This window comes from Zootermopsis nevadensis, unplaced genomic scaffold, assembly GCF_977971745.1.
Source record: "Zootermopsis nevadensis isolate Lab colony 2312 unplaced genomic scaffold, Znev_1.0 Znev_ptg000001l, whole genome shotgun sequence".
NCBI classification, from domain to species: Eukaryota; Metazoa; Arthropoda; class Insecta; order Blattodea; family Termopsidae; genus Zootermopsis; species Zootermopsis nevadensis.
This window is the reverse complement of record NW_028259133.1, coordinates 7,439,645-7,462,415: the sequence shown is the minus strand read 5'-3', so window position 1 is coordinate 7,462,415 and position 22,771 is coordinate 7,439,645. Positions and strand designations below refer to the sequence as shown.

The window sequence follows — 22,771 nt, the reverse complement described above, 5'->3', positions numbered from 1 at the left end:
AGAGCGTTAATATTGTTAACATTTTTACTGCTGTTTAATATTTCTATTATTACGTCTATTATTTTTATGTTACACAAATAAAATAATCAGCAACGGTTTAGAGCTCATGTGGGAGGTGAGAAATGTGTACAGTGTACGGACTGTTTTTTTGGAAGCATTAAGAGGAGATACCAATCGGTACACTTACATTGCAGGGTACGTTGGGGTCTTGGAGAAATGGGGTAAGACGATGTGAACTGAATTCATCTGAAGTAGGATTTGAGGTATTCACGGCCGTGAGTCCGAAGATAGGTGTATTTTGGGTTGTGATGAGTCATTGTCCTGAAAGTGGAGGCAGCATGGTCCTCTGAAACGATGACGAACTTCTACCAGATTAAATTTTACTACAACCCAGAAGAGAGCCATTTTTTTGGATTCATCTGGATCAGGTTAGAGACAGGTGGCAGGCTATTATGATTACGGAAATTAACTTTCGGTTCCCATGATAGGCGAGGAATATCTTCACTAGCTGAGAGTACTGTCAGGTTCTTAAGAAGGACTTTGTTTCACAATCTGAGTCACTTAGTTAATTACTACCGTAATAAGGTATAAGTGAAGTTAGGAAGATGCTTTTAATTCGTAACCTTTTTATGGCGAAAGAACTTCATAGACCGTATGATGAACCCTGATGTGATCCAGGGAATCTCGTCACGCATGTAGTCACTACACACAGGTATAGCGCGCTCTCTCGTCCTTCTTCCAAAATCTAGCCCTTGTTTATCGCAAGCAAGCGTAAGCGTGGGAAATGCTTGAAGCCGCTGCTAGAAGCCTGCAGCAGGCACATAGTTTCTTGACTTGGCCGTAAGCACGCGCAAACACACTCGTGACCACACGAAGTTTGTGAAGTGGTATTCAGGATCAAGTGAAGTTTGTTAATACTTGCTGACAGATCATTACCTGGGTGAGTAGACAGGCTGAATACTTCAGTTATTTGCACTGACGGTTCAACAAAAGGTTTTTGAAAGCAGGAATTCATAACCTCAAAAGCTTTTCGCTGATGTAAAATAGTATTTATGTGAAATAAAATTTTAGTCATTCTGTGTGTAGTTATTCTGTATAATAAAAACATCAAATAACATGTTTGTTAACTATAGGTAAGAGTCTTGACTATTATCCTTATTATTCCTTTTGTTACCACTTTATAGGGTATTTACTTCTGTGTACCCGAGACAAACCCTGCCCCTTAGGTACGTAGTGCAGCAGCTATTTCTGAAATACATTTTGTTTTTTAATACGTATTACATGCGTTAAACAGATTTAGCGTGTGGCATTATATGTTTTACATGAGAGTCTTTTGAATAATGCGTGATGTTCCTAGAATGGCGGTTTTCTGAAGTGCCCTAATGTCGTGTTTGCCCTGGATGTTGGTCAAATATATTTTGAGTGATTTGGGAACAGTTCCAATTGCTCCAATAATTATTCGGATTACTTTTACTCTCCACATTTGCTGTATTTCTGTGAGAAGTTACTTGTTTTTCAGGATCTTCTCAGCTTTCTTCTTAATTACATTTCTGTCAGTTGGTATTGCTGTATCAGTTAAAGGCAAGTTCCATTTTTGTTTCAGATTATAATATCTGGTTTGTTATTTAGAATAATTTTATCTGTTTTGGCTTGATGATTCCAAAAAATAGTTATTTGGCCATCTTCACTTGTCTCCACTGTCTTCGGGATGTGTTCATACCAGTTCTTCTTTTCTAGCTTTACCCCAGCTTTCCTGCATATGTTAAAATGCAGCTGAGTACAGACACGATCATGTCGTTGTATATACTGCTCTTTTGCCAGCACGGGGCATCCGGACATAACGTGATCTGTCGTCTCATCAAATTGCTGACATAATCTGCATTTGCTGTCTGCGTCTTTTTAAAATATTTTGGCTGCAAAATATTTAGTGTTAGCACTCGGTCTGGTGCTGCTATAATTTGACTTTAGTTTCCCCTTTGAGATCTCCTCTTATTAGCCACAAAAATGCGTCCTTTATACAAGTTGTCTATCCAGACTTCAGAGATACTCCCCATGTATTTTTTGTTCTCCCACTTTTTCTTTATAGCTTATTGAATCAGCGACTTAATTTGTTGTTTCTCTTTATCTGTGTCGTTGATTTCATCTTAAGAATTTAGTTCTTTGATTTCTGATGCTGTCTTAATTATTGAATTCATTATTGCTTGGGACCTATTATGTGATTGTATAATTTTTCTGATGCTTTATGCGTAAATACTCTGCAATATTGAATATTTCACTTTTGTGTGCTGCTTCAATTTGTGCCAGTCCTCTTCTCCCTTCCTTCCTCTTTACGTAAATTCTGTCTGTGTCTGCTTTCAGATGATGCATCCCATATGTTGTCAATGTTTTCCTAGTTTTTCTGTCAATTTCTGCAGTTCTTCCAGTCTCCAGTTAATTATTCCGAAACTTGATCTTCCATCATATTCCTTCTTCAGTTTATCTTTCATTTTGTAATGTATGCCATCTCCTTCCTCAATACCTAAATATTTGTATGCTTTTCTTTGTTCAAGCTGTTATATTTCTGTGTCCATATCAATTAAGAGATATTCTGATTCAGAACATTTTCCTTTTTTATACACAACCTTTGCACATTTATCCAATCCAAATTTCATTCTAATATTATTATTGAATATCTTAACTGTATGGAGATCTTTCTCTGTTTTGCATGTCAGTTTTAAGTCGTCCATGTAGATCAGGTGTGAGACTTTTGTTTCAGTTTCGTGTTCTTCATATCCTATATTCATTCGGTTGAGCTTTGCTGTAAGAGGGATTAAACTAATACAAATAACAATGGTGAGAGTGAATCACCTTGAAATATTCTACAGTTTACTCTGATATCTGTTGTTTCAATTGCTTTATCTCCCGTATTTAGTTTCGTACTAATTTTCCAACTCTTCGTAGATTTCTTAGTGAAAGATATTATCTTTTTTATGATTTGAGGTTTTCACAGCGGTGCTTATGAAGATTTCCGTCTTGGGTTGTTGCGCTGTATAGTCTGGTCGATGTTAACCAACGTTTCAGAGGTCATACTGCCTCCGTCGTCAGGGCGATTGAGTATGAAGATTTCTGTCTTCTGGGTTGTTGCGCTGTGTAGTCTGGTCGATGTTAACCAACGTTTCAGAGGTCATACTGCCTCCGTCATGAGAGCGAGTCATTGCCCTGATGACGGCGTATCTTCATATTATCTTTTCATTAACTCCGTAGATTTAAGTATCCAACTGTGAGGAAAACTGTCAAATACATTTTTGTAGTCAATCCAGGCCATGCACAATTTCTTCTTCCTGTTTTTACATTCCTGTATTGTTTTCCTCTTGATCCTCGGCAGCACCCATTTTGTTCTTTCAGCATTACATTTTGATCTTCAATATATTGTGCATTCTGTTAGCAATGACTGCTGTAAGTAATTTATATTTAAGTCAGAGGCCTACAATTTTTTTGGTAATTCATTGTTTTCACTCTTTGGAATAAAGTATGTTATTCCTAGGATCAGCCAGTCTGGAATCTGATCTTGCTCAATCAGTTTGTTGAAAACTTTTGATAAATTTTGATGTGTCCCAGTGAGGTTGTTCAGCCAGAAATTTGCTATCTGGTCTTCTCCTGGGGCCTTCCAATTCAGACATTATTTCAGAACTGTTGTTACCTCCTCTTCTGTTATTGGTTCCCTTTCAATTATCTGGTTTTGGTAAACTTGATTTTTTATCCACGTGGCTTCTTGACATTTGTTTCATATATTTCTTTCCAACAATTTTCAAATTCTCCTTTGCTAGGTGTGGATCCCATATTTATCTTCTTCTGTTTTAAAGATCTGTAGAATTTCTTGCAATTTGTGTTACTGATGTTGGGTTTGTCTTCTTTTATATCTCCTAATACGTTTTGAATTGCTGACACCTTTTGTTTAAGCTCATCAGTTAGTTGTTCCAAGCTTCCTTCACTTTGTGCTTTATATTCCCGAAGCAGGCATTTCTTTTTAGTATTCCGGTTTTACATTTTATCTCTCGTAATTTCCATCAGAGCTGATAACTCTTTCCGAGTGGCGTCAATAGTACTTTGTATTCTCATCCAGTGTGGTGTTGATTGGGGTTGTTTTTCTGGAATGCATTTTTTTTTGTTCATTTAAATCTTCTGTTATTACTTTTGCTGTTGCATAAATGAGATGATTCAGTTCAGTTAAGCTAATATTATTACTATTAAACTTTTATTACGTGTTGCAAATTCTTACGTACTTAGAATACGGTTAACATTTTGAAAGAGATGCGAACGTTGTTTTCAAAGCATGTTAAGTTATTCAAAAGTAATCTGAAATTAAGCACTGGCTCAATTATTTTCGATGAACCGAACAATCGAAGGAAAATTAATATTTTCGGTGTTACTGTTGCGTGTTGGTGGAATATTTGAAAAAGAAAGTTCTGTTGCTTATGTGTCACTGTCTGTGGCTGAGCTAGCAATTGTCAGCGGTTTGAACTTTTAGAAAAGACCATGTAAATGACAAGGTTGGTTTACGAGTAACCGAACGAAGCTGAACATTAACTTCAAAATTACAATTAAACTGTGCTGTAGGTGTGTTCATATATAGCAAAGATCTGGTGTAATAAAATGAGTTACTCATATGTACAGGAACCATAAATCCTAATTTTTTTATATGGCTCTGTACTTTTGCTTGTTTCTGTCGATAAATATGTAGGATAATTCTGAATATCTAAGTCGTATAGTTTCTGAATGCGAGTTGGACAATCGGGCTTCTAACCCTAGCAGTGGAAGGAATTTAGGTACGTTTCTGTCCGCTATCTTGTCCAGATCGACTCTGGGACACACAACATTCTATGAAATGGCCACCTGGTAATCTTTCTCCGGGAGTAAGGCAACCAGGGCGTGGTGAAGCAAAGTACTTCCTTTCACCTCGTGTCGAGATTAAGAATAAGTGGAATTTCACCTCCCCTACACGTCCTCATAGCAGGATGCTCAGTCAACCGCTTTCCTTTTACAATGATGAAAATACTTAACGCATCACAAATGCACCAAAATAGTAAGATTATTCCCATATAATCATAGTCTATTATGTTCAGGCACTGGTTCCTGGAGACAGTGCCGGCCTGTTCGTCGCAATAAATTATTTAGACAAGTGATGCTTCATCTGCCAACATAATGCAGTTGAATATTGACTCACGTGTGAATCAGTTTACATTGCAGCATCACCATAACCATGTAGCTTCTCATTCCTCCTCCCATTATGTTCAACAGCATAACAGAGTTCACTCAATGTTTAGTCTGTATGCAGCGAAAATAAATGTCTGGAATATTGTGAAAATACAAAATGCTTCTTCATGCAGCCTTTACTACGGCATAGTACTAATGTTATTCTTTTAAAATATTTGTCGTTTTGACGATTAAAATTTATGTGATATTGAACTAAAAATTCTGTTAATGAAATAACACGTGGTGATGCTGTAATGGCGACATGTTGTATTTGATTGGCGCATGATTCAGAGTGACAGATCATAAATGCAGTTCATATATTAAAAGAGTGGGAGAAACACATTTATGTCAATACAATAATTACAATGTAACTATCACTACGTCTTGGGAATGCAATAGTCGGCCACATGGTCACGAAATTCCCCGCCTTTTATAAAACCAGAGGGCTTATTACCATATTCAAAAGAACTTACCCAAGGCTGCTGTTATGTGCCAGATAAATCCAATTAATTCTCTGCAACCCTCCTTTTTTGAATATCCAATTTAATTTTAGCTTACATTTTATGTCTAAGTTCCCCCAACAGATTTTTTTTAAAATTCACATCTCCGGAGTAAAATCTTGCATGCAATTTTTGTCTTAATATGATTATCCTAATGGTATGGAGAATATTGATAAAATAAATTAGTGAAACTGTCAAAGGAATATGTGACTAGAAGACAGCCATCTTCAGACTGACCGCCGTGAAAACCCCAAATCCTACGAATGTGTGAATAGATAAGCGAGACAGCTCCATCACTGAATCAAAAAGGAGACGGAGAATCGCAGAGGCACCCGACGAAAACGGAATAATTTAATGTTTTAAGATGGCTGCCTTCTGGGTTGCTGCCTCGTGTAGTCTGGTAAGCGTTTATTGGCGTTTCAGAGGTGCTTGCTGCCTCTATCATCAGGGCGATCTTCAAAACCTCAGAAGATAGCCATTTTCATACTCGCCCCCTGAGAACCTGAAATGTCGCAGTTTTAACATTTGGTACTGTACTGAAAAGAACCAGAAGTTTAATCCGTAATAATGATGAACAACATCCTCAGATGTGCTGTAGCCCTTAAGAGAGAACAGAAATATATGTCGTTTGGAATATCTAACCTCAATTGCCACGGAATGTCTTAGTTTTTTACAGATTTATTTTTAGAACGTGAAGGAACTGTACAGTAACAATCAGCACTAGGTATTGTTTCTCCGGCCACAAAACTAATTTTTACATATATTTTGATCTTATATAGAATTACGGTGATATGTTTCAACCAAACAGTTAGCTTGAGGTCGTTTTTATGTGATCTGGGTATACATTATCTGGTACAAACATTCATTCCTTAGTTCGACCAATGAATTTATTGTTCTGCTATATTAGCATTGTCATAACAATTCTTTGTACTCTTTAAGTCTAATTATAGTGTGTATATGTATTTTTAGTGGAGTTTTGTTGTGTTGCATCAAATTGATCTCTTCCCCAAATGTTATTAGATTTGTCAAATGAAGTAGAGTGGTGGGAACGTTATGTAGCACCCATGGGAAGAGTGACTAAGGCATACATTTCCGCCAGAGTGACTTACAGTAGGACTTGAAAGACGCAGGGGCCAATACAAGTATAACATTAATATGATTCTGCAAGAAATACGAAGGATCCTTATGTACATAGTGATGAATGTTCGTGTTCTATAAAATCTATAGAATGTTTTTACCAGATGATATTGGCTTTCAGAAGGTTTCTGCTCTATAAGTTTCCTTATGCGAGTGAGTTTAGTGCACAAAGATTTTGTGTGATAATCGAAGAAGCGGTTAAGCTGATGCCTGCATATCTATTCTCTGTTAAAGACCGTGAGTTCTTCTTAATAGAAAAATCGGACTGAGATGGTAGTTGTATCGCTTTTACACATTCGTTACTTCAGTTAACAAGCCGTCGACACAAATATTTCCTATTATGTTATAACCCAACTTTAAATTAACACAGTTCAGCTCTTGTGAAGCAAGTGCTCATTTTATTTTTGTTTAAATGCTGTTGTTTGCAATTACAGTTTTTGAAAAAAATATTTGATTTGGATGACTTGAAGTTATATAGAACAAAGACATCTTGTATACATTCCTTAAGGGAACAGTTGCATAGGGAAACTTGGAAGTAGTGAACTGATGAAAGTCAGTACAAATTTCATCCCATTTAATATAATGATGTAATGTAATAATGTGATAATGCAATGATGGAAGAATCTGGCCTCTTCCTTCCTATATAAATCGTCAGATTGGGGTGATATGACGAGACATATTGTTAAACATCTAGACTTACATAAAGTAAATAATTATGATGTACATATTCTTGTTGCGGCCATTACCACAAAATTAGACTCGCCAGAATGGTTACCCCTTGAATTCAGTTCCTTATTAAACAAAACCATAACTCTTGGCCGTTAAGATGAAAAATTGGTCTACTTTATTTCAAGATATAACCATTGTTTATTCTGAAATTCATACTAACCCGTAAATAGACTTTGTGGACGAAGTGCAGAGCTTCTGGATATTAAAATCAGGTGTGTGTATAGTTACAGATGTACTTTAAAGGTTCGCGGGACAGCGCATTTACAACCATAAAGTTTTCAAACACGTTTCAGATACACCAACTGAGCCGCTAACCAATACTGTGGGCAAGGCCCCGCCCAACCTGTAGCTCACGGGCAACAACTTGCCCGCGACACGGCATTATGTCCCGCGGAGACATTTGAAATAAGAAAACGTCTTTTAATCCTTTCCCTGTCAACAGCGCCATAGAACCCCGAAGCAAGTCTACCCGTTTCCTGCCAAACTATGAATGAAAACATACCACCACTTACATAGTCCCACGTGACCTTATCATAAATCCTTATTGTTAGTGGCTGTCCCTTGCCGGGATAAAAATACCTTTGCCGTCGATTGCCGACGTGTATTATTACGGGGGTGTTTTCTAGTTAACGACTTGCAGATGTGAATTTGCCAGCAGCGGCTTCTTTCTGATATTTTCATTGTCGGTCTTATTGTGCAAAAGATCACAACCAAGTTAAAATCTCCGCAATAATATTTTAAAGAGGTTACAAACTTTTTATTTATGGAGACATACATTACATTACTAGTTAATTTTGTAAACATGTGTTAAAAATAAACACGCCTTAGCCTAGGTTGTTAATTGCATTGTTTACAAAATTGTCACATTGTTATGAGTATATTTTTATTGTATATAATGTATAGAAAAATACGCAGATAAAGTATATATATATATCATTATACATATACATTCCACAGTTTATGTATTGAACTTCATGTTGCCCGCATACAGACCAAATTTTGCCGAAGTTGCCCGCACAACAAAAAAGGTTGGGCAGGCCTGCTCTAGGCCTATATAGGAACATTCGCCTTGTTACTTGGTATTTATAATCTGTGCTACACATTTGAATGTTATTCCTGGATCCCGAACTTTAAAACTTGCATCTTTTGTGGGTGCCAATATAATCAACTGTCTTCAGTAAGCATTAATAGTACGTGTATGTTTGAAGCGTCCACGTAGGTGATCTTCACTTCCAAATTAGTTTTTGTAAAACATTACTGACACGCCTTTTTGCACTAATAACACGCACGTGAAGTGTATAAGTTACTGAAGTTTATGTATCTGTGTTTAAGGAAATTTATATAACAACTTCAAGACAATTAGCAGTTACATTTCAGACATGATAAATGCGTATAAACGTTATACTAAAAATCGTAATGAAAAAGACCACTTTGGAGACCATGGCGTAGATGGAAAGGATAAAATGAATTTTAAGAGAACCAAGTTTAAAGATATGGACTTTATTGTACTGACTCAGGGCAGTGAGATCTTGAGAAAACGATAATGAAAATTCGGTTTTCATAAAGGCGAGAAATTTCTTGGCCATCTGCGGAGTTAAATCACGATTTTGAAAGTCAAATCCTTATGAAATCCTGCATCTGACCATTTCAGTAATTTTCATACAGAGAAAGTCACTCTACGACTGCTTTTGACAATTTTAGTGCAGAAATCATATCTGTAGCTGTGTGGTAACCCGACATATATTCCAACAGTTGTGGAAAGTTTAGTGTTAGGACATCTGAGACGCGCAAACAAATTAATGCTTGTGTATGATTCCGATTTAGTTTAATGTGAAATTAATTTTGATAACGCTTACTTATTCTTTGTGAAGTTATACAGCTCAACAGGAAAGAAAAATTAAATTCAGATTTAACTACTCCGTTACGAACAACCGAGTAATAAACAGTGGGCCGTCATTACATAGAGATGGTGACCATTCGCAAAGTGTAATTCTTAAAAGGACGCTATGTCGCGGACAGTTGGACTGTTCTGTATATAAGGTCCCCCGAAGTTCCTCTCACCTTTATTCCGTCCTCACCTTCACACACAGCACCCTGATTCAAGAACAAGATTTTGGGTGAGTTCTGACGTTCTGTCGGTGGCGAATATGAAGATGGCTGTTTTCCGATGTGTTACGCCGTGTAGCTATCGCCCTGATGATGGTGGCAGCAAGCACATCTGAAACGCAGGCAAACTCCTATCAGGTTACGCGGCGAAACAACGCAGAAGACAGCCATATTCAAGATTTTGGGTACTACTGAGTCATGGAAATATAATAATCATTACATAGGCTGTGGTTTGAAGGATTTCCACTACAAATTAAAGATGCGAATTACATTACGTTGTTAGAAATGAAATTATAGTTACAACATTTTGTATAATGAAACCTACGTTATTTTGAGTTTGGTTTTAGGTTTTTGTTTCATTTATTGGTACATGCAAAAATTAATGGCGCTGAATCTTTCTTAATAAAGCAAATATCCGCTTTATCACTGTTCGTACAACTTTTGTTCTTCGTTTTGGGTTGCAGACTAATTTCACACTTACACAAAAAATAGTTAAATTCGAGGTAAGTTATTTTGTGTTCTTTGCGTATTTAGACGGGCGACAGCAGACAAATGATTCTCAACTGAGAGTTAGCAACATTCTTACAATTTAATCTGCCTTTAACTTTAAATTTGTGTTTATAAACCACAAATAGATTATGTTATTCTTCTTGCATATTAATTTTTGTTCTTATTCTATGACAAGTGGTCGTGTATAAGTGGTCATTGTAAAATTCTGTCAGTAGCAATGCTTTAATTAGTGAATAACTGTTGATAGTAATTAATTGTAATAAACTGTGTTAAAGAGCTAAAGAAAAGTGTCTAGTTAAATTTTTAAAAAATGTATACGTGAAACCTCAAAAAGAAGTCGCGTTGTACACACATTTATACAGGACCTCAGTCGGATACCTCTACTCCCCACTCCATGACCACTAGGAAACTAATCAGTACACACTCAACTTCCAGGCAGACAACGATACGTAGCAGTAGAGAATGCTGTCCTGGGATTCAGAGACGCGCTGCTATAACAGGTAAGCAAGTACGGATACAGTGACCATTTGTACACGGCCACATGTCATAGAAATAAGAATGATAATTAAGAATTAATACTTAGTAAGAACAACATAATTTAAGAGTTTATAATAAACACGCCCTTGACGGAAGGACATGCATCTGTACAAAAAGAGAACTGGGGAAAGCAACAGGCCCAAATATATCATAAGTTCAATTGTAAACCGAGATACAGACAACCAAATAACCTGGCTGTCAGGAAAACAATAACTGTGTATGTGGGAAGAATGAAGTATAAAAAACCTTTTAACATTTTTTCATATGCCAAGCACAAAGATGAAAAACAGAAAACAGTAATAATAATGAGGATGATAAAGATAATGTGTAATGAACGAAGAAAGAATTTAAATTTTCAAATCAATATCATAATGTTCAACAAACGTAGAGAAAATAGTAACAATGTACGTGAGTTAAGAAAATGTTCTTATTTCATTCGTTACAACATTTTACCCGAATAGATGTTTGAAGGTCTTGATTAAACAAATTGAACAGTGGTCTTTTCTTTAATCAGGATTAATCACTTCCGTTTTGAATGGAGAAGCTTTGTGTTCTTCCCAGGTAAGAACTAAATTTTAAATATTGAGATGATCTTCATTCTTAAAATAACTAAAATATTATCATTACCCGTTCTTATTATACAATTATCTTGAGCCGTCACAGTGCCGCGCTGTCTGATGCGTTGGCCTTGTGCCCCTTGGTCGCTGGGACCGTGGGTTCGAATCCCACTCAAGGCATGTATGCTTGTCCGCGTCTTTCTGTGTTGTGCTGTCCTGTGTACAGGTAGAGGCCTTGCGACGGGCTGATCACTCATCCAAGGAGTCCTAACGAATGTCTAAATAGATCAAGCAAAACCTCCAAAAAGAGAGGAAAAAAGTAGACACTGCCAAAACGGGACAAATGCTAAAGAAGAATAAGAAGATTATACATTTATTTTGAACAAATTACGATTCAGCGCAAAATAATTACAAACTTTGAAGATGACTATCGATTAGTCGAAACTGTCGAAGATTAAAATATAGGCCAATGACAGAATAAATTTTAATTGACTTTTAATAAATTTATATTTTTCTTTATTCTTAAGGTCATAAATATTAAATAATGTAAAGATGTCTAGTTACTTGTATTTTATGTCTACAGAACAGATATATATATATATATATATATATATATATATATATATATACAACATGCATCCGGTATAGTGGAGTAAAATTAATTGATTGGATTTATGTTTAAAAAGTTACTTTCCTGAAATCTAGAAAACAAAAGTAAGTTTTGTTAATTAATTTCTGGGATATTCAGTGTTAAATCAGGTGGGACGTACAATTACAGCTGTCAATTAAAGACTTGATCATTGTAATGGTGGATTAAACATTCTTTTGCGTATTCTGATTAACATTTATGCCCAGCAATTGTATCATATGGACATCAAAATTTGTAAGTTTTATTCACTGTAATCCAATTTGCTTACAGATACACATGTATTTTGGGGCTTATGTAGCTATATATTTATCTTAGAGAAAGTTAATGAATACTGTTGTTGAATTTATAATACACACATGCTATAATTTTTTGTATAAAACTCACCGGTTTTCAGAACTTCACTAATATAATAATAACACAGACTGATCGAAAAGTCATTAAGTTGATGATTGCAATTGAATACAATTTCATTGAAATAATTATAAGCAGACAATATCGCTGTGACTATATAAGAGCCCATGCAGATCACGCCATGTTGTAACCTGCTCTCTCCAGTCCGTCAGTCGAAGTGCAAGGACGTCCTTTTCACAAGTGCAACGAGCAGGGCCGGATTTAAGAGGCAGCGTCGGGGGTGTCGCCCCGGGGCCTCTACAAAACAGTGGCCTCCATAAAACCTAAGTCTACTTTATGGAGAAAAGCGACCAGGTAATCATCGCCGGAAAGCGATCACGTGTTACTTTGTATTTAATTATTCTTAAGTAATTATAGTATAACTTGAAGTTGTTACTAATAGGGGCCTCCAATTTTCATTTCGCCGGGGACCCCACAACTGTAAACCCGGCCCTGGTAACCAGCGCTCATTGTCAACGATATTTGGCTTCTCGTTCCAACTTAACTTGCCAGAACGGGTTACGGATAATTTTGCCGATTCTCCTGCATCAAAGAAAATCGACAAGTGTTCCGTCAGGTGAACCATTTCCGTGGCCCAAAAAGCGTTCAGGACACAAACCGTTCCGTTCGACCTTTTGTGTTAGGCAAAGATACAGAACGCAGCCGACGTTTCAAACACTTCATACAACATTAAAAGAACAAAGGTCCAGTAGCACAGACTTTGTTTAATATTGTATTGTCAATAATATAAGCTACTGTGTATGATGGAACCCTTTCCAGTTATACATATAAAAAGACCACAATAGGATACAAAGAAACGGATACGTAATGTAAAATTGTTCCTTTATTTAAATCAAATTTATTTTTTAACAAAACGTGTTAGGAATGCGTTGCGTAATTTTTCGATCTTTCTGCTTAACGCAGTTGTACGCTATGGGAGTCGTTATCCAAACACCTCATTTCCCTGCCCTGTACCTAATAATACGTTCTCTTCATCTGAAACGTATTGGACATATCAAGACAGAAGACAAACGCAAAACCCTTTTCTATAACTACAAGAGAGCATGTGTAGGTTCTTAATGTGTTCCAGCCAACTAGAGTTTTAAATTCCTGGAAAACTATCTTATTTGTACACAGTTTGGTAGAAGATAAAAAAGTTTTCCAAGCCAAACGTCATTGGTGTAGAATTCTGAAAGTATTATATTATTGTTGTTAAACACAGATGTTATTAGCCTATTGAAATCATCGATATGCTCCATTATATCGTGAAACTAAATGAATAGTTCCGAACTTTAAGCCTGTAGCATGTAATGAGATTTTCATTATTTTTATTTAGGTTGAATTATCTTTTAAGTGTTTGTATTTGAAACATCCACTTTGTTTTCAGATGACACATGTTTAGCAGCGCAGCGCAGCATCCGTCATGTCGTCTCTTTGCATCTACTGTTCCACGCTGCCTTTACTCGGATGCTGACAGTGAATTGAATCGTGATTAAGAAAACGTTGGTAACAACGCAGATATATTATTACCTGTGCCAGGGTACTAATGCCACATGATGTCAGAAGAAAGTAATATCTATTGTTTCATAGAAACTAATTTATAGTGATATCACCAAAGAATAGAGTGCCAGCAACCTAGATACCTACATTATCTTACGTGGATAAACTTTGAAACTGGCTTGTTAAAATGAATTTATTTCTACCGAAGATTCATACAGAAATTTAATATACATGCTACTTCACTTTATAAAGGTTTGATACACAGAGCTGCGAATAAGAATTCAGTTATACATTCAGAATCAATACGTCAGATGTTGACTGTGAAATAAAAGTAAAATTTTCACTGTGGAACTCTGAAGCTAATATGGAATCTTCTGAAACTGTATTAGCAGGGGATGCTTTTTTATCGTCAGAGCAATGTCCTGTTGAAGATTCAGCTGGAAGTCTCTACCCAAAACATCATGACATCTATATGAATCTCAAATGTTGTTCTAGTCAGGACATACGTTTAATGGTTGGCTATACAGAAGACTGTTACACTGCGACTCCAGGAGGTGCCAGTAACGGACAGTATGAGTATAATGGGAATGCGACTAGTAACTCCCATTCCGCTAATGAAGGATTAGAAGTCAGTTGTCAAGGCATTATGCTTGCTACAAAATCAGAAGACAATTTACATTCTAATGTAGATGATTCAGGAACGGAGTTACATCATTATAATAAACTTACCAACAACGAATGCATATTGCCCATTGTCAGTTCAAGAGTACAGTCCGATCATGTTTTAAAAACACCGAAAGAATACAATGAAGTTCGTAATGCGTTTTCATTATCGCTTGTTAATAATAGCGGAAACTTTGATACAGTGTATTCTGCAGTATCTCCAGAACAAGAGGACCATTCTGTGTTGTCGACAAATTATGAAGAACTGTGTCCTGGAGATTTGTTACGGGGAGTCAGTGGTTCAGTACCAGAAGTCTGCTTGCCGCTTAGTGTGGACTGCACGGAATATGACGAAGGGAATAAAACGCAAAACAAGAGGAAACAGAGGAACAAGAAAAGGAAACGAAGGTCAAGGGGAGTGGATATGCAGACCGAGTAAGTATTTTATGATGCTTGATTTAGTGTTCTTAATATTAATTTGTGACTATTCCCCTTCTTGACTTTATGTTACTTCGAAAATGTTTTCTATCAAGTATAAAGAAATGCTTCACATATCTAAGGAATGCGTTTTATGAAATTCAATTCAAGGTGTTTAATGTGATTTTTACATTTTTGAAAGGTACTTACAATTACGTAAATGTATCTATCTACTACTCCTATTATACAGTCTGCAATTTATTTCACAGAAATGTGACCTTTGTTTTAGACACCCGGATAATTACATTTATGTCAGAATTCATAATTATTTATAGAGAAATATTCCATGGAATTTATGTGATTACCCACAAAATTCACAGTAGCTGTAGGTAAAATTAGAACTTACTCCAGGTAACACTTCTTTAAGTAGGTAGGTAGGATTTGACGTTTTTCACGTCGGTGAGTCCGAAGATGGCTGTCTTCTAGGTTGTTGCGCCGTGTAGACTGGTAGAAGTCTACCAAGGTTTCAGAGGATGTTCCTTCCTCCATCATCAGGGACGTGACCCTTCGCCCTGATGATGAAGGCAGCAAGGTCATCTGAAGCGTTGGTAAACTTCTACCAGATTACACGGGTCAACAACTCAAAAGACAGTCATCTTCTTCTTAAGTAATTTCCAGTTAGGACAGTAATAAAATAATCTTATTGTTATATTTTCGAAAAATTGTGCATTTTTGTCACTAATCTAATAAGCTAGTGTTTAAAGATAATCTGTCCCTAAATTCTTCTAGTGTTCTAATCATGCCTACCAGTATCTATTTAAATTAGTTAAACTTCCTATGACATTCGAAGGCCAATACAATTGACTTTACTTGAAGTCTAAAAACACCGAAAGACAATACAGACAACTGTTCAGGTGGGTGAAAGACTCTGCCTGTCTACTCATTTTATCGAAAAGGGGAAGGTCTGTGGCCCTTCTTTTCTCATCCTGAGGGCACAGATAGTTATGTATAGGGTTAGTCTGCACCAGATTTGAAACTAAATGTAGTTCTTATAACTCGTTCGACATTTTTGTAATTGAAGTCATCAGTAACACTGGTGTATGGCCAAATGGGTGCCGCATTGCTCCTTTTTGCGGAAAACTGACCTCTGATGAGGTGTACTCCTCTAGTGGAAGAGCACTAGTATGTAGTATAGGGGAAGCATTAATACTTCTTAATTGCTACATCAAGTAACTGTTATTGCACTCTTTAATAGCTCATATTCGTGACGTAAACGAAAGTGTCTTTTCCATGTCTGACACTCGCCATTAAATTCATAAAAACGTTAAGAGGTCTTAGGACCAAGCAACTTGAACTGTATGATAACATCTGGTCCGCTGGACACAATACAATATGGTTAGCTGAGATAAGGCGTAACGGCTTGTATTACGATCACAATTTATTTCTTGACACTTATTCCGTTTTCTGCTTTGACAGAGTATGCACCAATAAGACGCGTGGAAGTGTAGTGCTCATAGCTTTTTTCCCCAGCGTTAGTTCCTGTAAGCGCAGGTGTGACTTAGAATCTTTCGATGAATGTGCATTGGTCGAAATTGCCTCTTAGAACGGTCTAAATTTAGTTACTGGCAACCATGACTTTCCCCCTGACAATAAACCAGAAGTTATTACCAACTACTTTCGCGCTTTAAAAAAACATTTGGGCACACACAATTTTCGAGTAATTCTCATGAGTGTTTCCAAAACTCCTTGTTTTGACTGGAAGCGGGGGGGGGGGGGGGGGGGGGAGGGCTGTCGGGCTAATTGCCATTAGTATTCCAAACTCAAGGGACGCCTCTGTGTTATTCAGAATTCTATTACGACTGTTGATGCCAACAAATTGGAACGCGTCCAGCAGAAGTTTGCAGACCTTTGCTATATTTTCCTTCACCATGCCCAGAACATTTATTTTAACGCTTTAAAGTAAACTCCATACCATAGTAAGTGGAGATATCACCTTGATGTATTGTTCCTTATCCAAGTTTACCTTCGTTTTAAGGACTGTTCTTCCATTTTGGAAGTTGCTGGTCTTCGAGACCTTAATCGGATTCTCAGTGATTTTTTATGTCCAATTTTAGTCCCTCAATTTGAAATTGTCCTTCATCGCTGACGTTGTCTGTGGGGCTTTGCTATATTTAATATTTCATAAAATTATTTGTCTTCGTCACAGTTATTAATTATGGTACTTCTATTTATTAGATAAAAATTCAGTTTAATGTATATTTATATGCACACCTTCCTCCTCAACGCCTATTCACAGCATTTACTTGTGTGATTCAAACTATTGTTAACATTCATATTATATATATTCCTGATTGAGAATCCTGTTTTTTTCTCTTTTACGTGTATTCTTCCCTTTTTATCTTAGGTCTATCTGAATAGAATTTAATTAATCACTTGTGCAGAGATATTGATATATTTTAGTGAGAAGTTGGTTTCGTTACATTATGCATTCAAGTAGTTTCTTCTGCTACTCATTAGCCCCTTTGTATGTTAATCTTCGTTAAGTAACTTCGAGGTGGTTGTTGTTGTATTGTATCTATTATTTTGTTCTTGTGCTGCATCTGTCATTGGCTGTCTGGCTGTTGATGTAGGACACTATTGTTAAAGAATTGTACTGTGTATGATTTGAGGTTTTCACAGCGGTGAGTATGAAGATTTCAGTCTTCTGGGTTTTTGCGCTGTGTAGTCTGGTCGATGTTTACCAATGTTTCAGAGGTCATACTGCCTCCGTCATCAGGGCGATTCTTAGTATGAAGATTTATGTCTTCTGGGTTGTTGCGCTGTGTAGTCTGGTCGATGTTTACCAACGTTTCAGAGGTCATACAGCCTCCGTCATCAGGGCGATTCTTAGTATGAAGATTTCTGTCTTCTGGGTTGTTGCGCGGTGTAGTCTGGTCGATGTTTACCAACGTTTCAAAGGTCATACTGCCTCCGTCGCCCTCATGACGGAGGCAGCATGACCTCAGAAACGCTGGTAAACATCTACCAAACTACACAGCGCAACAACCCAGAAGACAGAAACCTTCAAGAATTATACTGAATTCAATTGAAAAGGCCTATTTTAAATTAACATTTCCGAATAAATATCAGGCTTATTTGTAGCCATGTTGTCCTGTATTACAGTGACGAGACATAAATATACAAACTAAATTATTTTTCTCTGCCTTTTCTTCTGGACCATATTTTTTGTATCGTGTAACAAAGTACCTGTACTTTTCTCCATTATATTTATCTTTCCGCCAAGTAGATCAACGTCATTACTATGGACCAGAAGCTGGTGGATTTCTTTCAGTTCTAGCCTTTCATGGTTTTCTTGGACTTTCCTGCGTACTGCAAAGCAGAGTTGAAAAGCAATAGTGATACAGCTTTTCCTGTTTTGGTGTAATAAATTAAATATGGACGCCTAGAAATTCAGCAATGAGGAAAATAGTCACCGATGATATATTTCAAAGAATGGGATGCCCAAAGAATCCTATTTGTGCTCGTATTGTTAATACTGAGTGTTTGGTAACAAACTCCTCTGCTTTTAAGCTGCTAATTATCTTAAATTAAAACAGTTATTATAATCGTTCCTTCATTCATCCTGAATTTAATCATTGCCACTGCTGGGAAGAACGTGGTCGCAGTATGACAGATGAATACAGTCTAGGCCGAAATAACAGTTCAGTGTCGATCGATTTTGAAACAAAATTGTTGCGTCGTATTTGCTGCAAGACACCACGAACAATGAGAGATACTTGGAGATAATGAGATTTGCGATTCTCACGGTGGTAAGGATCACAATATTGTTGTCCTGGGTTACAACATGTGTAAACTCGTAGGTGCAAAACCACATCTTCGGATAAAAGAAACAAACATACGTCTCCATCTTCAGGCCTGAAGATGGAGACATTACGTTTCTCCTAAGTGTTGATATCCGATCAGCCTTGGAGATGGCGAAATATGTTTCTCCGAAACGTTTGTGTCTACCCACGAACCTGCACGGCGTCAAAATCCACAATATCGTGATACTTACAGATGCTCCAAAATTTGATGTGACTTGCATTGTATATGAAAATAGGAAAATTCTGAAGAACGGAATTTTATGAACGAAAGGGCTGCACAACTTTTTGTATTGACTGTGTGTGCGTGGCTTAATTACGAGTTCCGTTGACGGTGTATAGGTCATCGAGGGCCAACATAATGACCTGCTCGAAGATCATACTTAATTCCGTGTGACTTCTTTCTTGTGGGACTGGGACAAAATAAAGTTTACATATCAAAACCAAGTATCATTGAGCAACCTGTATACAGAATTTTTTATAGGTTTGATGATGTACTGAATGCCTTTACTGGAAATTCACTTGAAAATGTAACTGTTTGTTTACAAAAAATTGTTAAGCCTTTGTTGAATTTTAAATTTGAAAGATAATAAGTAATCTTCACTTCAATTAAGGAAATGTTTTGGTATTTCTTTTAAAAAACTGGGGATGACTTTGCGAGTGCTATTCGCAAACACACACAACATAACTCGACCAACGACCTTCTTCGCTGATGACGATTCGGTTAATTAGATTGGGCTGTCAGTGTTTTGTTTCCATGTGTTATGTGACTGTAGCCTTGAATGTATTTTAAATTTGCAAAATCAGAGGGTAAAAAGTGTTGCATATGTCACGTACGAATAAGCATGGAATGCCAATCAATATACTGAACAGTTTAATTGCTAGTTAATTGTGTAAAGTGACGTTACTGAATTCGCAGCTGATTTAGTTTGAATTCTGAAAGCGAAGGTTTCGAAACCCTAAACCGGCCAATCTGAATGACTATATTATGCCTTTTCTTGTTCCTTAAACGACGTCTGCATATCTAATTATCATCATCATCATTCTTTATCCACTGCTTCGTTGTTTACAGAATTCAAAATGCACGTATAAATTAAATTCCGAATTTATAACTTGTGTTGGGCAAGATCGTGGTCTAGGCAACACGGAGTTTTCCTCCGGGGGCTTTCCCGGTTTCTCCGTGGCATCCCAACAATTACTCCATTCACACACAGAAGAAGGCAATGGCAAACCACTTCTGGATCATCTGCCAAGAACGTATATGAACAGGTCCCAGTCCGAGAAAAGGATGGAAAATCCTGTTCATATGGACCTGTCGTCAGACAGAACACTACAAATAAATAAATATAAAAGTAAGACCTTAAAATCATAACGAAAATTCTAGTGATGTTTACCATGTTTGTTGAACAGTAAGTTAACTAATTCGATGTTCAGCTGCGACGTTCTACAGCCGTAAAATCTGCTGCCATAAGCAGATTTCTCGTAACTGTCAACGTATGCCAGTGGATTAATGACAGAAAAAGTTCCAACAAAATTCTCCCTGTTGCCAAGTTACTGTATTAAAATCATTTAACTTTAAAGGCGCTAGAAACAAGTTGTATAGCATTCGCCTATACGTAAAAAGTGTCATTTGAATTTGAATTACGGTCACATATGTTCTGTTTCTTTGCCATTGGTAACTGAAGTTGACGTTGGTGTTAAAAATATGAGAAGATATAAATTATCGGGTATTGATTAGTTTACCGCCACTGTGGTCTAGCGGTCCTGGGGTCCCGGGTTCGATTCCCGGTGGTGCCCCAGATTTATAACTTGTGTCGGGCAAGGCCGTGGTCCAGGTATCACGGAGTTTTCCTCCGGGGCTTCCCCGGTTTCTCCGTGGAATTTCAACAATTACTTCACATTCACCATCATTTACATACAGAAGAAGGTAATGGCAAACCACTTCTGAATCATCTGCCGAGTAAACGGACCTGTCGTCAGACAGAACACTAATAATAAAAATAATTGATTAGTTTACGGCAAAATTCATCCAAGTAGGGGGTTAATGTTGGCATGCTGGGTCGCAATGCATTATCAAATAGTATGTAGAAACCAATGTTTTTTGAGGAATTAGTATCTACCTAAACGTCTACGCGTCATTACAATCAAGAAGATCAACATTGACATATCCACCGCCATAACGATATCAGATTACATGCAGACGGTATTTCACTGCGTTCTAAGATCCGCATATTCTGTTTGGAATAAGGAAGAAATGGTGGAGCAGATATTAAAGGATTATGTTATTATATATGTTCATATGAAGGGTAGTAAAAATGATTGTAATAATTATTGGGTAGTCTCACAAGTATCCCCCCTTCGCAACAATAATCACTGATATCAAAAGTAGTCAAATATTGTATAATATTCTTAATGACATCTGAAGTTCTTACGGAAGGAAGTATGAAGATGTTGCAACATGTAGTCCGGTAGATAATTACTGAATCTCTGTCTCCGTCATTAGAGTGATGAAGGCAGTAAGCTGCTCTTGAAACGTCGATCAGTATCTACCAGACCACATGGTGCACTTCTCAGAAGACCGCCGTCTCAAGGAGATTTTTTTTATCATAATTGATTTTTAAGTTTGTTTTAGAATAAGTCTCAGATCTGAGAAAATGAACGGGAAGAATGAGTGAAACACATCAACTTTTGATCTGTGCTGATGATGTTAATATTTTTGGTGAAAATTTAAATATCATGAAGGAAAACAGATGCTCTTGTTAGATGCTAATGAAGAAGTTTATCTGGAAACAAAGAAAGAAAACGAAGTGCAGTGCATATTTATGTTTCATCATCAGACTACAGGACAAAACCTTGAACCTTAGGTAATAAATTCTTTAAAATATGGAAAAATTAGAACATTTGGGAGCAATGGTAACAAATCTAAATCGAATTCGTGAAGGATATAAGAGCTGACTAAACTCAGCGAATGTCTGCTACCATTCAGAAACGCTGTCTTGCCGTCTGCTATCTAACAAAATTCGATAATTGTACTCTTTGGAGAATAGTGACATTCCAAAGGTGTTATTTATGTCGCACCACATTTTTGGGCTACGAAACGGCATTGTTGCTTTATAGGTCATTCTTGTATTGTGGTCCCAGCCTATTTTTGCGCAACAGTGATTTCCAACAATGGCCTCGTGTCGTTCTTGTTAAGATGTTAAAAGTGTAACACAGATTAGGCTCCAAAAACCCAGCAACAGCTAATTCTGAAATAAAACTTAGTTCCGCTTTATTATCATTGTTGACTAAAGTAGGTAATATTACAGGTTCAAAACATAATAGTCAGACAGTAAATGTAACGATGCGCTCGAGACAACTTATGAATTCCAGTCTTTGTCTTTGCATCTCTACCACCCACGCCCCACATTCGAGAGCTTATCGTTTCCATGACGACATTGGCTTCGAGGGTTTTACATCCCAAGTTCCCTTTGCACTTAGTTTCCAATCTTTTAGAGTTCTTTCTTTTCTGTAGCCACAGACACATAGTGTATCTTCGCTGCTATGGCTACCACCTGTATCCCGAACAAGGCGGTAGCATTCCTTACTTTATTTTGATACACGACACGCCAAGTCTGCCCCGTCCCATATCTTTAATTTTGAGGCCTTCGGCCAGCCAGAACTATTTACGTTCAATAATGGATACCAGATTCTGAACTGCAGATAATACCGATTCTCAGTCTATATTATTTTGTTTGTTGTAACAGTTATAATTAAAGTCTTTCGTGCATATTACATTAACTTCTTTTATTCCAACACTATATGGTTTTAGCTACTGAAAAAGCGTTGTTAAATAAACTATAAATAAATAAATAAATTTGTTTCCTCCCCATGGATGACAAATTAGTTAGTCAGGTTACATTAATTTGATTCATAAACTGGGCTATATCGTTACAGTTGTTAATACTTAAGTGCTCTGCAATTCTCATTTACAAGTGGTACATT

General features: G+C 36.9%; 1 protein-coding gene across 4 annotated transcripts in view; it reads left to right on the top strand.

The window, feature by feature from the left end:
• The window catches only part of LOC110831775 (uncharacterized), a 99,152-nt gene that overhangs the window by 4,626 nt on the left and 71,755 nt on the right, over positions 1-22,771 (top strand). For all 4 annotated transcript variants that reach the window (XM_087342354.1, XM_087342361.1, XM_087342367.1 and 1 more), the window contains exons 2-4: positions 10,650-10,714; positions 12,513-12,662; positions 13,735-14,945. In XM_087342354.1, coding sequence (XP_087198480.1) covers positions 14,212-14,945 — 734 coding nt within the window. In that variant the 5' untranslated portion in view covers positions 10,650-10,714; positions 12,513-12,662; positions 13,735-14,211. The remainder of the gene's footprint in view (positions 1-10,649; positions 10,715-12,512; positions 12,663-13,734; positions 14,946-22,771) is intronic.